Consider the following 15,645-nt stretch of genomic DNA (forward strand, 5'->3'; position numbering starts at 1 on the left):
GAACCCGTACAAGGAGCGGCTGAAGCCCCTGGGGTTGTTCAGCTGGAGCAGAGGGGGCCGAGGGCAGCCTCATGGCGCTCTGCAGCCCCCTCCCGAGGGCAGGAGGAGGGGCAGGGCTGGTCTCTGCTCTCTGGTGCCCAACGCCAGGCCCCGAGGGAACGGCAGGGCGATGTGCCAGGGGAGGGTTAGGCTGGGCATTAGGAGAAGGTTCTTCCCGCAGAGGGTGGTGGGGCCCTGGCACAGGCTCCCCAGGGAGGCATCATGGCACCAGCCTGGCGATGGTCCAGAAGCGCTTGGACAAGGCCCTCAGAGACACGGTGTGAATTTGGGGTGTCCTGGGCAGGGCCGGGAGCTGGGCTCGATGGTCCCTGCGGGTCCCTCCCGGCTCAGGGCGTTCCCTGGTTCTCTGCTTCTATGAAAAAAGGCGCTCATCCTCTTGCCCTGCCTGCAAGAAATCGTGTGTGACGGGAGGGGGTCGAGAGGGGGACGCGTTTGGCCTGATCTCGGTCTTTCTCTGGAGGGGTTTCGGCACAGTTAGGTCCTGAGCTGCTTCACCTAGCGAGCCGTAACAATAATCCTTGTGAGAGCGTTTGCCCCTGGCGGGTTGCTCAAGAGCGGGAACTGCAAGATACTATCTAGTGAGGAACGTTCTTTAGAAGGTGTTATTACGAAACGTTAATTGTTTTTCCCATTAAAACAATTCAACTTGAAGAGAGAAACAACCTCTCCTTTCTTTTCTCTTGGCAGTGACATCCAAACCAGGATCATCCACGGTACCGAACGCAACCCAAGCATCGTCCCCGGCGCAGACGCAGGCGCCGCAGCAAAGCCTCCAGTCCGCGCAGACGACTCATTCCTTTCCTTCCGTCACCCCCGACCTCATCGTCCAGACCCCAGTAACGACGATGGTGCCTCCTCAACCTCCTGCGCCGCCTCCGCCTGCTCCCCAGGTCCCCGCGCCGCCGGCCCCGGCTCCCCAGCCCATCCAGCCTCACCCGCCCGTTATCCCCACACCCGCCCAGCCCGTGAAGGTGAGCGATTCCTTAATTATCTTAACGCGATAGTTTAAATTATCTCCACGGCGTAGAGGTGGTCGAGCGGCCGCCCTTTGCTTTGCCGCTGGAGTCGTGTTGTAAGGCAAACGGCGGCAGTTCGGTCAAAAAAATGCATGGTTTGAGAAATACCGGGAGCCTACGGCGACCCTCTGTGACGCCAGTTAAAGTCAGACGTGATGGATTCCACCCAGGTTTGCGTGGAAGCTCCGTTCGTCCTCTTAAAACCTTCCTGATTTGAGCTTTACGTAACTCAGGAAGAAAATCTTGGCTTGCTGACGTGACTCATGCCCTTGACCTTTGTTGGTACGACGGAGATAATCCAGATGTTCTTCTGTAGAGCTCAGAACAGACCAAAAATAGCTGAATATTTTTGGAAGGGGTTTCCAGTGCCCTTCTCGTAGCGTTGCCGTGAGGCCGGAGTCACGAGCGACGGCGAATCCGTGTCAACGCTACGAGAAACGCGACTCGGTCGAAGCCAAAAGCCTGATGCCAAAAGTAACGTTGATTTATTTGCTCGGTTTTAGACAAAAAAAGGGGTGAAGAGGAAAGCAGACACCACGACACCAACGACCATCGACCCAATTCATGAATCGTCATCGCTTCCCACCGAACCCAAGTCCACCAAGTTGGGTCCGCGTCGGGAAAGCAGCCGCCCGGTGAAGCCTCCAAAGAAGGACGTCCCCGACTCTCAACAACACGTGGTAGAAAAGAGTAGCAAAATATCCGAGCAGTTAAAATACTGCAGCGGGATCATCAAAGAGATGTTCGCCAAGAAACACGCCGCCTACGCCTGGCCCTTCTACAAACCTGTGGATGTGGAAGCTCTGGGACTGCACGATTACTGCGATATCATTAAACATCCCATGGATCTGAGCACAATCAAAGTAAGCTCAGGTTTATAGGAGGGGGAGGTCGGGGGCTAAGCAGAAGAAAGAGCGTTTTCTCCCCCGGCACGTGCGCGCCGGGCGTCTTCAGGCGCCTGCCAGATGTATTTTGGCCGTAGGTTTTTCTGGTACATTCGGTCTCTCTTATTCGCCTCTTGCTGTTATCCTGACATTTGGGAAAAACAAACAAGGCGGCATCTTTCCAGAAGGGCTCTTAGGAAACGCTCGCACGGGGCTTTTTATAGAAAATTTCCATTACTGTCTAAATCCGGGGTTTTTTTTTAGCCCAGGAGATGGCCTCAGAGAGCATAAATCACAGGAACCAAGGGGATTCGATTTAAACCAACCCCATTTTCGATCCTTTTTAAAATAAAGGCCCGTCTTTCAGAAGCTGTCCGCCTAAATCAGTCTTCTGTTAAGCACAGATAGTTCCCTCTAGTTTAAAATTGCTTCATTTTAAAGAGCAGCTGCAAATTCCATCGACGTTTTCCCTTGAAGCATTAATTCATTATTGGAGTTGTTTAATTTTAAAAATCGACTGCAGCGTCATCCACGTTTCCCCTTGAAACATTAATTCAGGATTTGGAAGTCCTAACTTTTTAGCTAGGAAACCTTAATTCCTCATTTACAAGTCTTTAACTTCTTAGTTATCAAGCGTGAATTTATGATTTCGAAGCCTAACTCCAGCTAGGAAACCTTAATTCTTGATTTAGAAGCCTTAACTTTTTACCTACGGAAGAAACTCACATGCAGGCAGTTTAAGCTCAGCTCTAACTCCTCCTTCGCCCAGTTTGGGCCTGAATTTTAAAACCAGAGGACTGAATTTTCCCTTCCCGCATCCCACCCCTACACCAGGGCTGAAGCCAACGGGGATCACGGCCCTTCCTTCATCGTGGCGTTTCGGACCCGTAGGATCTCGGTGGGCCAAACCTTGGAGACGCCAAATTAAATACTTGGCTTTGGCTTTCTCCGTTCTCCTCCGGACTGGCCGGCGATGAGCGTTAGGTCTTGCACGTCCGTAGCTGCCTGTACATCTCGCTGCCCAGCTCTCTGGCAGGGCAGCGTGTCTGAGGTCACCCTTGGCAGATGTTGCCGGGACAGCTGTTGAACGTTCTCCCTCTTCCAGTTGTCCAACTCGACCCCGCTTTCCCAGGCAGGGAGAAGGAGGCGTGAAGCTTCTCTTGGCTCAGCTGGTGTTGCCACAGCTGGAGGCAGCGCGGGGAGGGGGATGACGGGGTCATCTCAAGGCTGTCTCCACCCAGAGCAGTCCTCCCAGCTGGAAGGAAGGAGGGACAGGAGCAGGTCCTACAGTGGAGGTCCAAGCTCTAGAAACACCAGCTTGGTTCTGGAGGAAGGGTGGGTGGTTGAAAGCAGGTGAAATGGTTGAATCCCATCCCCTGCGTCAACAAAGTCATCTTAGAATCATTAAGGATGGAAGAAGACCTCTAGGATCGTCAAGTCCAACCGTCAACCCAGCACTCCCTCTTCCATCGTTGGGTGAAGGACCATCCTGGTGTCCTCTGTCCCTCCACCCAGGCTACGCCGTTAAAACAACTCTCGAGATCTTCCTTTTAGGGGAACGATCCGAGCAAAGCCCACCGTGTTCTGCTAACGCACGATCCTGGGCGCGCGTGGAGGTTCCGCCCTTCTTGGTGCGGTCGGGTGGAGCTCCCGGCCTTCAACACCACCGTGATCTTCATCCAAACCCTCTGGCTGCCGTCAGCCACGGAGGCGGCGAGGAGATGGCTTGGAGAGCATGTAGTCCTTCTTGAACGTCATTGAGGATGCCTGTAGTTGGCTCTAAGTTTTTTATAAGCCAGCCACAACCCTTCGTTTGACGAAAGTTAGTCCTTTGTTTGACGAAAATTAATCCTTCGTTTGATGAAAATCAGTTCTTCGTTCAACCAAAATTAGTTCTTCGTTTGACAAAAATTAGTCCTTCATTTGATGAAAATTAGTCCTTCGTTGGACAAAAATTAGTCCTTCATTTGACCAAAATTAGTCCTTTGTTTGACCAAAATGAGCCCTTTGTTTGACCAAAATGAGCCCTTTGTTTGACCAAAATGAGCCCTTTGTTTGACCAAAATGAGCCCTTTATTTGACCAAAATGAGCCCTTTGTTTGACCAAAATCGGTCCTTCTTTTTTTTGACCAAAATTGGTCCTTCCTTTGACCAAAATCGGCCCTTTTTGTTTGACCAAAATCAGCCCTTCGTTTGACCAAATTCAGCCCTTCCTTTGACCAAATTCAGCCCTTCCTTTGACCAAACTCAGCCCTTCCTTTGACCAAATTCAGCCCTTCGTTTGACCAAACTCAGCCCTTCCTTTGACCAAATTCAGCCCTTCCTTTGACCAAAATCAGTCCTTCTTTTGACCAAAATGAGTCGTTCCAGCATAGGGAGAAAACGGATGCCTGAAATCTGTGGGCGCCGCGGGGCCGCGTTCATTCAATCAATCACTTTGTTGTATTTGCCCTGGTAACAGCGGAGAGTTTTTTCTTTGTGTTTTCGTTTTTTTCTTCTTCCCTCTCCTCTTCGTAGTCGAAACTGGAGAACCGGGAATACCGAGATGCTCAGGAATTTGCGGCGGACGTCCGATTGATGTTCTCCAATTGCTATAAGTACAACCCCGCCGATCACGAGGTGGTGGCCATGGCACGGAAGCTGCAGGTAAGGACGCGCGTTGTTGCAGCTCGCTTTGCTTTTCGATGAACGCCGGCGCCTCTCGGGACTTTATTTTTCCCGCGCAAGGCCCACGTAGTCTTCAAATAACATTAAAAAAATGCCGGCGCGGTAGGTAACGGTTAAAAAAAACGACACTTTTTGCTGTGGAAACGATACAAGGACTGAGCTGACTCAGCCCAATTCGCTTCTTTAAACTCTTATTTTGTTTAATAGCGTCTTTTTCGTGTCCTCTTCTCTTTTTGACGAAGGAGTAGGAAGGAAAAGCGCGGCTCCAAAACGTCGCTTTCTCCCAAAAACACCCAGAAAGAAGATAAGCGACGGTGCTTGCGTGGTTGTGCTTTGTTAAGTCCCTCTTCCGTCACTCTTACGGGGAAGTTTTCTCCTCTCCCCTCGCTCCTGAAGGGTTTCTTAGTTAATGAATTAGCTGACAAAAGCCACACGCCTCGAGCGAAGTGCTCGGCCGCGCCCCCCCCGCTCCATCAAATCACCTGGATTCCCTCGTTTCTGGGTAATTTGGAGCTGCTGCGCGGGGTCGCTCGGCCGAAGCAGGGAACGTCGCTCCGAGCGGATCTGGGAGAGACGGAGCTCGCGCCGGAGCTGAAGGGGCTCGCGGCAGCCGCCGAGAACCAGTGCGAGGGGACAGGGTGCTCTTGCGTTCGATTTTTTGACCCAAGCTTTTCCACATCTGTCATTAAAAACACTCGGGCGTTCCCCGTGTCCCTGATTTCAGGCAGGTCGTTCGCTTAAATACTGATTTATCTCTTTTTTTTTTTTCTTTTTTTTTTTTTGCTTTGGAAGGATTGTGGGTTAGAATAGAACAGAATCAGGGAATGGTTTGGGCTGGAAGGGACCTTTAGAGGTCTCTAGTCCAACCCCCTGCAGTGAGCAGGGACATCTTCACCCAGATCAGGCCCCTCACAGCCCCGTCCAACCTGGCCTTGAGTGTTCCCAGGGATGGGGCATCGACCACCTCTCGGGGCAACCCCTTCCAGTGCTTCACCACCCTCAGCATAAACAATTTCCTCCTTAGATCCAGTCTAAATCCACCCTCCTTTAGTTTAAAACCATTCCAAACCATCCCCCCTTGTCCTTTCACATCGGCCCTTGCTAAAGAGGTCGCCCCCACCCTTCCCACAGCCCCCCTTTAAGCACTGGGAGGCTGCAATAAGGTCTCCCCGCAGCCTCTTCTCCAGCTGCACACCCCCAGCTCTCCCAGCCCGGCCTCACAGCAGAGGGGCTCCAGCCCTCGGAGCACTTCTGTGCCCCCCTGTCCCCGCTCCAACAGCCCCATGTCTGTCCCGTGCTGGGGACCCCAGAGCTGGCTGCGGCGCTGCAGGGGGGTCTCACAGAGCGGGGCAGAGGGGCAGGACCCCCTCCCTCGCCCGGCTGCCCACGCTGCTGGGGATGCAGCCCAGGGCACGGCTGGGGGTCTGGGCTGTGAGCGCACATGGCCGGCTTGTGCCCAGCTTTTCATCCCCCAGCACCCCGAGTCCTTCTCCGCAGGGCTGCTCCCATCCCCCCACCCCCAGCCTGTGCGGGTACCAGGGCTGCTCCGACCCAGGGGCAGGACCTTGCACTTGGCCTTGCTGGACCTCAGGAGGCTCTCCCAGGCCCCCCTCTCTATCTCTGCCAGGTCTCTCTGGGTGACACCCCGTCCTGCTGGCGCGTCACCTGCCCCCCGCAGCTGGTGCCTCCTCAGTCGTGCTGAGGGTGCGCTCGATCCCGCTGTCTGTGTCATCGAGGGAGATATTAAACGGTGCTGGAGCCAAGATGGAGCCCTGAGGGACGCCACTCGCCACCGGTCTCCATCTGGCCATCGGCCATTGACCACGACCCTCTGGGTGCCACCACCCAGCCGGTGCCTCGCCCACCGGACCGTCCCCCCAGCAAACCCGTGTCTCCCCCGTTCAGAGGGAAGGGCGCTGTGGGGGATGTGTCTAAGCTTCAGTTGTCATTTTCTAAAGAAATAAGCTTTTCTGCCCTCGGCCTCTCCTTAATAACATCACCGTGTCACGCTCGATACCAACCGAGCAGCCGGGAGCTGCCCTGGAGTCCCCAAAATCCGCGTGGAGCCGCGTATCGGATGCCGGGAAGACGCCTCGAGCGCGGCGAGGAGGGAGAGGCGGGATGGGCTCGGCGGGGTGCGAGCCGTCCGCGAGGACGCGGGAGGCAAATCCGTCAGGGGAGAGGGCTCGTCCGCGTAGGAAGCGCGACTCCGGCGGAGCCGCGAGGCGGCGGAGCTCTCGCCGTGTGAAAGGAGAAGAAAATCGGCGTGGTTTGCTTTGACCGTCGGAAAACAGGTCGGGAAGGGATGAGAGTTACGCTGGAAGGCACCGGAGTGATGGGGGAAAAGTATTAGGTTGAGGGGAAAGCTGTTAAATTGGGGGAAAATCTGCTAAGTTGCAGGATATTCGACTCAAGAAACAACCAAAAAAAAATGGAGAAATTGGGTATTAGTAGCTTGGCTGGGTTTTGCTAACTGGAAACCTCGTGTAAAAGCCTCCGTGTTTTAAGTTTCCCCCTCTGCTGAAGTCAAAGGAGCTTTGAGGAAAACACCGGTATGAATTTAGTAGAATTCAGCATCTTATTCATGTTTTTTTCTGGATTTTATGGTACGTAGATGCCTGGAAAACACAACGCTCGCCCTCCGGCTGCTCTTTTCTTCTTGTTTTGCTCAACAAAGAACTTCACGGCCTCTTCAAGCGACGTCTCGGAGCGTTTTCCGACCAGCAGCCGAGTGAATCTGATCTGAAATTCCAGGCGCTCTCATCGCCGGCTGAAGGGTTTCACAGAAACTCGCAATTTCTTCTCTTCGCCCCATTTTATGGGCGGGGGGGGGAGGAATCCTCAGCGACTGGCATCGCCAGGTGATGCCGTCTGGCCCGAGGGCTGTATGAAATCGGGATTTCATCCCCATCAATCCCCTGGACAGGCTCGGGAACGCGTCCCTGCAAAGACAAACCACTCGGGAAACTTAATTTCTGACATAAAGATGGGGGGAAAAAAGGGTTTTTTGAATGGAATAATCCTCAAAAAAATGGGTGTTAAATCTCAGAGGAGCCCCGTAGCGGCGCTGCGACGGAGGCAGGTACTGAAATACCAACGGGATCCCGCTCCCCGCCTGCTTGAGCCCAAGGTGGCACCTCTCCGGTTGCTTTTCCTCCTGCCTAGAAAACTCATTTCAGGAATAAAATTTAAAAAAAAAAAAAAGGGAAGAGGTTTCCGGAGCGCTGCCGTGGTTTGGAAACAAGACTGAGGGGTCAAGTTGGAACTTGAGTTCCCGTAAACAATATACGCGGCGTCTTGCTTAATAGGCAGCCCCGGTCGCTGCGTTACCCCTCCGCCCTGGAAACATCAGCCTCCAAAATAACTCGCTTTGCTGCTTTTTGTTAGCGCTTCGTCGTCGGAAGAGGATTTCTTGGGGTTTTCGGCCTCGCGGAAGAGGTTGATGGGTTATGTTTGGCCGAGCGAGGGCGGGTCAGCGGTACCGGCGATGCACGAGAGAGTAGCACTAAGAATCCCGGATTAAAAAGGCATTAATTAGCTCGTTACCTACTCGCAGGGTTTTTCTCTTCCATCCTTCCCTGAGCGGATTCTTAAAGATCCTCCAGACACCGAGGGGCTCCGAACTGAGGGGTTACTTTTTAGCTTCACGCAAAGGAACTTTCAGTTAGCCTTTCTGTTCATTAAATAGGTATTTAAAAAATAAAACCCAGGAAGGTTTTATTTCTGGCCTTAGAGGATAGAAAACTCGAGTCTATACGGCGGCGTAGTGTTGCCTGCCGGTGGTGATAAAGCACCGGACTTCTGGGTTCATGGAAAACAAGAATTAGGTCGTAAACGACCGCTAAGTGCCGTGACTCAGTGACAAACACGTGCCGGCCTCCGTCGTCCCGCAAGCGACGCCGTCGCTGAAAGAGCTTGGAAATCTCGCCCCTTTTCCTCCAACATTTTCTGCTCCTTCCTCTGAAATTTGAGCCCAGAGCACGTCAGTGGCATTTCTGCCAGCAGATGGAAGCAGCAAAACAACATCTGCGGCGCCCGCGAAAGCCGTCGCTGCTGAAAGCAAGCCCTTGAATAAAGGCAGGAGGAGGCTGAGGATGGAGAAATGCGGTCCAGCAGCGCTCCGCCCGCTCACCTCTAAGAGGGAAGGTGGAAAAATAATGCACGTCGAGGTAGGGGAGAGCCCAGCAGCTCCTTAAAATCCCACGGGTGAGCCTGGACTAGAAGAGCCCGAAGCCTCCACCAACGAAAACACCGCTCCCGCGCTCAAGCGATGGGTTAAATCAGCGCGATTTGATGTTACGGGGCTTTTGACTTGCTGAAGGGTTTAGGCTGAGTTGTATAAATGTATGCGAACCCGCGTACGGTTAATATTTAGTCTGTTGAGTTCTAGAAATAAACCACAGGTCTCGCCTGGTGGGTTTCTGGTCTCAGCCACGCACCCGGGGACTGGGAAAATAGAAAACCCGAATCAGAACTGCAGAGCGAACGTCAGTTCTTGGGGCGGGAGGAGGAATTATCCGTTGGGTTTTTATGACTCGGCGTCGAAGAGGCGGACGCCGACACCCGTGTCGCCTTCGGGTTGTCCTTCCCGCCAGCGCTTGAGTCGTCTTCTGGGAGCTGCGGGTCTCCTTACGGGCTCCAAGCGGAGCTCGGCGCGAGTTGCTAAGCTCAGAAATAAGTGCCTGCTTTCTAAACACCTCGAAGGGGGTGAATCGAGCCCGTTTTCAGGTCTCGCCTTGTAGGAGGTGCCAAAAAAATGGCCTTTTTTTTGTCTGCAAGTGCTTCGCCTTTCACAAGGTGGCACCTTGTGGGGGGGAAAGGTCTCTTTTTGGGTACAAATAGCACTTGTTCCTCTTCTGGGGAACTAAAAATACCACACGCGCGTCCCTTCCTTCAAAGGAAGTCGATAAGCACCGAGAAACACGGCCAGGCTCTAAATGCAAGCGGGCTCTGCCACCTTATCTGCCTTGGTTTCAATGAAGAGGGATTTTCATATCAAGGTTTAGGAGAAAAATGGACTTTGGCGTTGCTGGGATAAGGGGAATTAAACGGGCTTCGCACCCGTCGCTCTTGGGGATAACGGGAAACGTCCTCGCGCAAGCGTTTGGGTTGAATCGAGGCGGTTTTCGCGGGATGTGGGTTGGGGAAATCCAGGCAGGCTGGAGGGGAGGGGATTGCGACAGCGGAGCTGCGGCCGCAGTTGAGCCCTCCGTGAATCCGTCGCGAAAGATGACGTAGACGATCTCAAGAACCGGGACGATGAGTCTTGCCGGTAAATTCTTCCCCAAAAAACCCGTCTTGGAAACGGGTAAAATTCCAAGCGGACTCGGAGCGTTCGGGAAATCTTGTCTGGGAGACGCCGAGTCCGTAGGGAACAGCCTGGAGACGCCAACGGCGCTTGTAGCGTCTCGCTCTGCCAACCCTGACGTTCTTTTTTCCCCCCTGTATTTTCAGGACGTGTTCGAGATGCGCTTCGCCAAGATGCCGGATGAACCGGAAGAACCTGTGATTCCAGCTTCTTCTCCCGTGGTGGTGCCGCCTCCCACCAAGGTGGCTCCCCCTTCGTCCAGCGACAGCAGCAGCGATAGCTCCTCCGACAGCGACAGCTCCTCCGATGACTCCGAGGAAGAGCGAGCTCAGCGGTTAGCGGAGCTCCAGGAGCAGGTACCGCGGCCCTCCTGATGGATCGGGGGTGGCCAACGCGTCCTTCTTCGTGAACTCGGTGGCTTTGGGGACTTCGCTCAAAGCCGTAGATTTTCTAGTTGTACAACAGCGACCGTCAGCTGCAAAGCGCTCCAAAATCGTTCGTTTTAAAGCGAAGCACGAAGGAATCGGTGCTTTTCAGGACGATCCTACCGGTTCCCAACACAAGGCGGTCCCCAACGGCAGGAATTTGCTGCCCGCGCTCGGGTGGCGTCTTCCGAGCAGGCAGGAGGCTCCGGGGCTGCCCCAACTCCCGTAAAGCCAGGCTTTACCCAGCGTGGGGGAAGCCCACGAGATAAGGAGCAGCCCTCCAACCCATAGCCTCATCCTCCTCATCCTCCCCGCTCCGCGGCACCGTTGGCGCTGGTAATTAAAGCATCGGTAGCGCCGATGAAGCCGGCGGGGAGAAACACCCTTCAAGAGGTTTCCTTCCTCTTGCAGCGGTCGGTGCTTTAATAGACAGAAGTGACGGTGCGAGGAAAAGGTGGAATTAACTGGAATTAATAGGAAAAGATAAAGCGTTGGGCAGTAGGGGAAAAAGTAAATTAATATGGAAGAGGAGGCGGTGCCGGGCGAAAGTATCTTGATCTTGTGTGTGTCTCTGCGTCGCAGCTGAAAGCCGTGCACGAACAGCTTGCAGCCCTGTCCCAGCCGCAGCAGAACAAACCAAAGAAAAAAGAGAAGGACAAGAAGGAGAAGAAGAAGGAGAAGCACAAAAAGAAGGAAGAGCTGGAAGACGCCAAGAAAAGCAAAGCCAAGGAGCCGCCACCCAAGAAGGCCAAGAAAAGCAACAGCAACAGCAGTACCTCCAGGTCAGCCCCAGCCCTCTCCCGTCCCGTAACCCTTACGTTTTACCGCGCGGCGCTTGTATTTTTTCATTTCCCTTTTGCTAATTAACTTCATTACGCGCAGGATTCTTGACGAGTAACGCCTTTGCCGGGCCCCTCGCCTGCGGAGGCGTTGCTCGGGGTCAAGTCCCAACCCACGAGCTCGGCTTTATGGTTTTTTTTTGTTGGGGGGCTGATGCTTTTGCTGCTACAAACGCGCCGAGTACGAGAGGAGAAGGGGGGAAAAATGACGTGGAGTTGCTCTCCTGGATCTCAAACTCTTGAATCCTGTTAATTTTCCCTCCCCTTCCCTGTTTTTTTGGAAGCCGTAGGTTTTAAATTAAGAGGTAAGAGGCCGAAAGCCGAGTCTCTCCCGCTTGTCAGCTCCCGGCTCGAAGGGCAGGCAGGATCTTGGTGTTTAACCCGAGGCGAAAAGTTGTTGTTTGCCATATTTAGCTGTAACGAGATTAAATTAAGAAGGAAATAACGAGCTTGTCTCTGTCCCCGGGCCTCACCTCAGTTCTGAAGCGCTCAAACTGCAGCTAAACCCGAGGCTGACGCCAAGGAATCCCCGTAGCTGGTTGTTTTTCCCTTCTTACGACCGTAATTTTTTACGGAAGCTGGGTTTTACTTCTCGTCCGGGGCATCAGGCTCTGAAACAGCCCAACCTCTTGCTTTTCCTGGCGAGAAACGAGCGGCGTTGGTTGAGTCGTGGTCCAGGAATTCCGCTCCGGAGCTGCTCCGGCTTCGGATTGAATTTAAATTCTCTCCTGTAGCTGCTCATTGGGGCGGGTGGCTCAGCCTTGGGTGTCTGGCAGCAGGTTGAGCTCAGCTTTGGGTGTCTGACAGCAGGTCAAGCTCAGCGTTGGGTGTCTGACAGCAGGTTGAGCTCAGCCTTGGGTGTCTAACAGTGGGCTGAGCTCAGCTCTGGGTGTCCAACAGTGGGCTGAGCTCAGTTTAAGGTGTCTGGTAGCGGGCTGAGCTCAGCTTTGGGTGTCTGGCAGCAGGTTAAGCTCAGCCTTGGGTATCTAACGGCAGGCTGAGCTCAGCTTTGGGTGTCCAACAGTGGGCTGAGCTCAGTTGAAGGTGTCTGGTAGCGGGCTGAGCTCAGCTTTGGGTGTCTGGCAGCAGGTTAAGCTCAGCCTTGGGTGTCTAACAGCAGGCTGAGCTCAGCTTTGGGTGTCTGGCAGGGGGCTGAGCTCAGCTCTGGGTGTCTTAAGAGCGGGTTGAGCTCAGCTTTGGGAGCCTAACAGTGGGCTGAGCTGTTGAATTACCTCCTGAAGATGCTCATCTTTTGGGGAGAGCAAGCGTTGGGGCGGGTAGCTCAGCTTTGGGTGTCTGACAAGGGGCTGAGGTCAGATTTGGGTCTCTTAACAGCGGTCTGAGCTCAGCTTTGGGGGTCTAACGGTGCTGAAGAACAGCTTTGGGTGTCTGACAGCGAGTTGACCTCAGCTTTGGGTGTCTAACAGAAGCTTGAGCCCAGCCTTACTGTCTTACCAGTGGGTTGAGCTCAGCTTTCGTGTCTTAACAGGGTGGAGCTCAGCTTTCATGTCTAACGGGATTCAGCTCAGGTTTCGTGTATAGCAGGGTGTTGAGCTCAGCTTTCTACGTCCCAGCCTCGTGGCTGAGCTTCAAGCTCGAGCCATAGAAGAAAAAGATGCTCGTTCCCAGGGTGGAAAGTGAAAAACCCTTAAAACCAGAGCGATTTAGTGGTTGCAGTGACGAGGTTAGACCCACGCGGCAGCGTTTCGGCATTCCGGTGTGTTCTGCAATAACATTTTATAATTGTTCTTAAGTAGTAAGAAGGAGCCTGTGACGGTGAAGAACAGCAAGCCCCCTCCAGCCTACGAGTCCGAGGAGGAGGAGAAGTGTAAACCCATGTCCTATGAGGAGAAGAGGCAGCTGAGCCTGGACATTAATAAACTCCCCGGTGAGAAACTGGGCCGAGTTGTCCATATCATCCAGTCGAGAGAACCCTCGCTCAAAAACTCCAATCCCGACGAGATCGAGATTGACTTCGAGACGTTAAAACCATCCACCTTACGGGAGCTGGAGAGATACGTAACGTCGTGTTTACGGAAGAAGAGGAAACCTCAAGGTACGTTTTAGCCTTAAAACCAGTTTTTTCTCCTTATTCCAGCGACGTTTCCCCAGGCTCGAGGCAGAGACGGGTATTAAAAAAGCCGAGGGTGGGTATTTGGCCAGCGGAAAAGGGGATTTTATTTAAGAGCTGCTGTTTCTCCAGCGGCGCGTCAACGTGGGGGTTAAATCCTGGCGACACGAGGCCGCCGGTCCCTGCGTCCCCTCGAGATGCCGGCGCTTCGATTCCAGTTGAATATCGTTCCAAGGTTTTTATTAAACCCATTAATGACCTTTCTGAGGATATTTTGATACATTTTTAGATTTTTTTTTTATATTTTTCAATATTTTTAATATTTTTCTATATTTTTAATATAACTTGATACATTTTTAAATACTTTGATATATTCTGATATATTTTAATACATTTTGCTCTGTGTTAATATATTTTGCTCTATTTTAATACATTTTGCTCTGTTTAAATATATTTTGCTGTTTTAATACATTTTGCTCTATTTTAATGCATTTTGCTCTATTTTAATACATTTTGCTCTATTTTGATACCTTTTGATATGCGTTAATCTATTTCAGTCCATTTTAATACTTCAATATGCTTCAGATAGAATCTAAATATACTTTATACCCGTGTTTTATTTTGAATATATATGAAAATGTACATTTCTGTAATAAATACACGTATTTATTAATAGCCAAAGACCAGATAAACCGCTTTTTTTACGGAAGTCACCCGCAGCGAACGGGCGATGTGGCGGCGACGGGGAGAAACAAGGGGAGTTTAACGGGAATCCCTCGGTTTCCCGTGGCCGCGGGGTGACGGTGACTTCCCGGGATAAATCCATACGGAAAACAAAGCCGGGGCCAAATCCTGGAAGGTTTCTTTATCCTTCCGTACCCGAGAAAAATGCTTAGATTTCTTTTTTTTCTTTAATTTAAGGTTTTACAGGTTTAGTAAAGGGCTCTGACGTTGCCAGGGCCTTGAGCAACTCCTGACCTGTTCCTGCCCCATTTTATTCTCCTTTAAGCTATTAAAAAAAAGGTTTTTTTATATTTTTCCACTGCCTCAACCTCCTGCCGCCTCCTTAGACCAGCAAGTTGATGCAGCTTAAAAAAAAAGCGAGTTTTCAGCCCCGTGTCACGCAGCCACGCGGGATTAAGCGCCGGCTCCTGGCTGGCACAAGCGGGGTGGAGGCGGAGAACCCCCTAGTCTTAGGCCAGCCTAAAGCAGCTGGGTAAAGCCAGACCTTCCTACCCCAGAAGGGCTTAGAAGGATGAAGAATGACCCTGCTTGAGCAAGTGGGTGTGTGTTATGCAGCCAGATGTCTGCTAGGCCGGGCTTAAATCCCGTCCGGTGCCCACTTTGGATGGTGCCACGAGGGGACACCCCCACCACCCTCCACCCCATAAAAAAATCATCACCCCAGAAACCTCCGAGACCCCGCCACGTCCCAGCGATAGAAATAAGCAGAGACTCAGGATTAAAGCTTGGCTTAACCCCTGCGCAGGAATACCCGGATGCCGCGGGTCTCGCACAGCCTGCTGGTGTCGGCAAGGGGGGGGAGCAGGCAGGCTTGGGAGGAGCAGGCAGGACTCGGGGTTCTTAATTATCCTTTTAATATTCATTAATTATCCTTTAACGCTGTACTGTTATCTTCTTGCAGCGGAGAAAGTGGATGTAATTGCTGGTTCCTCTAAAATGAAGGGGTTCTCCTCCTCAGAGTCTGAGAGCACCAGCGAGTCCAGCTCCTCCGACAGCGAAGATTCAGAAACAGGTTAGACGCAGCTTATTTAACGACTCAGTCCTAGACCTGGTTTCTGTATAAATAAATATGTTTTCATTCCTGGCTTGGTCTTTAATTTTTTTTTTAATTTTTCTTTATTTTTTTTCTACTATTATTATTTCCATTTTTACTTTATAACGAACAAAACGTACGTACGCAGCCGCGCGTTGGTCGGGTTTTTGGGGCTCGGCGCGGACAACTTGGCGGTCGCGATGTTGTCCCTGGCAGTTCTTAAGCCCGACGCGATGATTAGGTTTTTTTCATAAGTTTTTCCTTGCCGAGCTTAGACGCGAGCGCGGGAGCCCAAAAAACCAGCGTGCGTCTGTTTAATGGCCTAGATTTGTATTTTTAGAAAAAAAAAAAAACGTTTTTCCCACAAAGGAGAGGGATAAACCGTGCTCAGCACCACTGCTCGCGCCACAGAGGAGGGAGAAAGACAGAGGAAACGGGGTTTTACATCTAAAAGCCTTTATATTTTTTTTTTACGGGCAGGTGTCGAGAGAAAAAAGGATTTGAAATGAAATTTTAAACCTCTGGAGCGTCTCCCTCGTACCACCATCGTTCGGGCTTAAATTAGGCTGTTCTCAAATTCTTCTTCATTATTACGCTT

General features: G+C 52.1%; 1 protein-coding gene across 5 annotated transcripts in view; it reads left to right on the forward strand.

Annotated features, from left to right (window-relative positions):
• Positions 1 to 15,645, forward strand: part of BRD4 (bromodomain containing 4) — an 86,213-nt gene that overhangs the window by 47,191 nt on the left and 23,377 nt on the right. For 4 of the 5 annotated variants that reach the window (XR_010370367.1, XM_064437191.1, XM_064437190.1 and 1 more), the window contains exons 7-13: positions 748 to 1,031; positions 1,580 to 1,939; positions 4,478 to 4,606; positions 10,082 to 10,291; positions 10,943 to 11,142; positions 12,954 to 13,255; positions 14,916 to 15,026. Coding sequence is in view for 4 of the 5 variants with exons in the window: in XM_064437191.1 (XP_064293261.1) it covers positions 748 to 1,031; positions 1,580 to 1,939; positions 4,478 to 4,606; positions 10,082 to 10,291; positions 10,943 to 11,142; positions 12,954 to 13,255; positions 14,916 to 15,026 (1,596 nt within the window). In the remaining variant the exon portion in view is untranslated. The remainder of the gene's footprint in view (positions 1 to 747; positions 1,032 to 1,579; positions 1,940 to 4,477; positions 4,607 to 10,081; positions 10,292 to 10,942; positions 11,143 to 12,953; positions 13,256 to 14,915; positions 15,027 to 15,645) is intronic. The other variant, XM_064437194.1, reaches the window with a different exon arrangement.

Source organism: Phalacrocorax carbo, chromosome 30 (assembly GCF_963921805.1).
Source record: "Phalacrocorax carbo chromosome 30, bPhaCar2.1, whole genome shotgun sequence".
Lineage (NCBI taxonomy): Eukaryota > Metazoa > Chordata > Aves > Suliformes > Phalacrocoracidae > Phalacrocorax > Phalacrocorax carbo.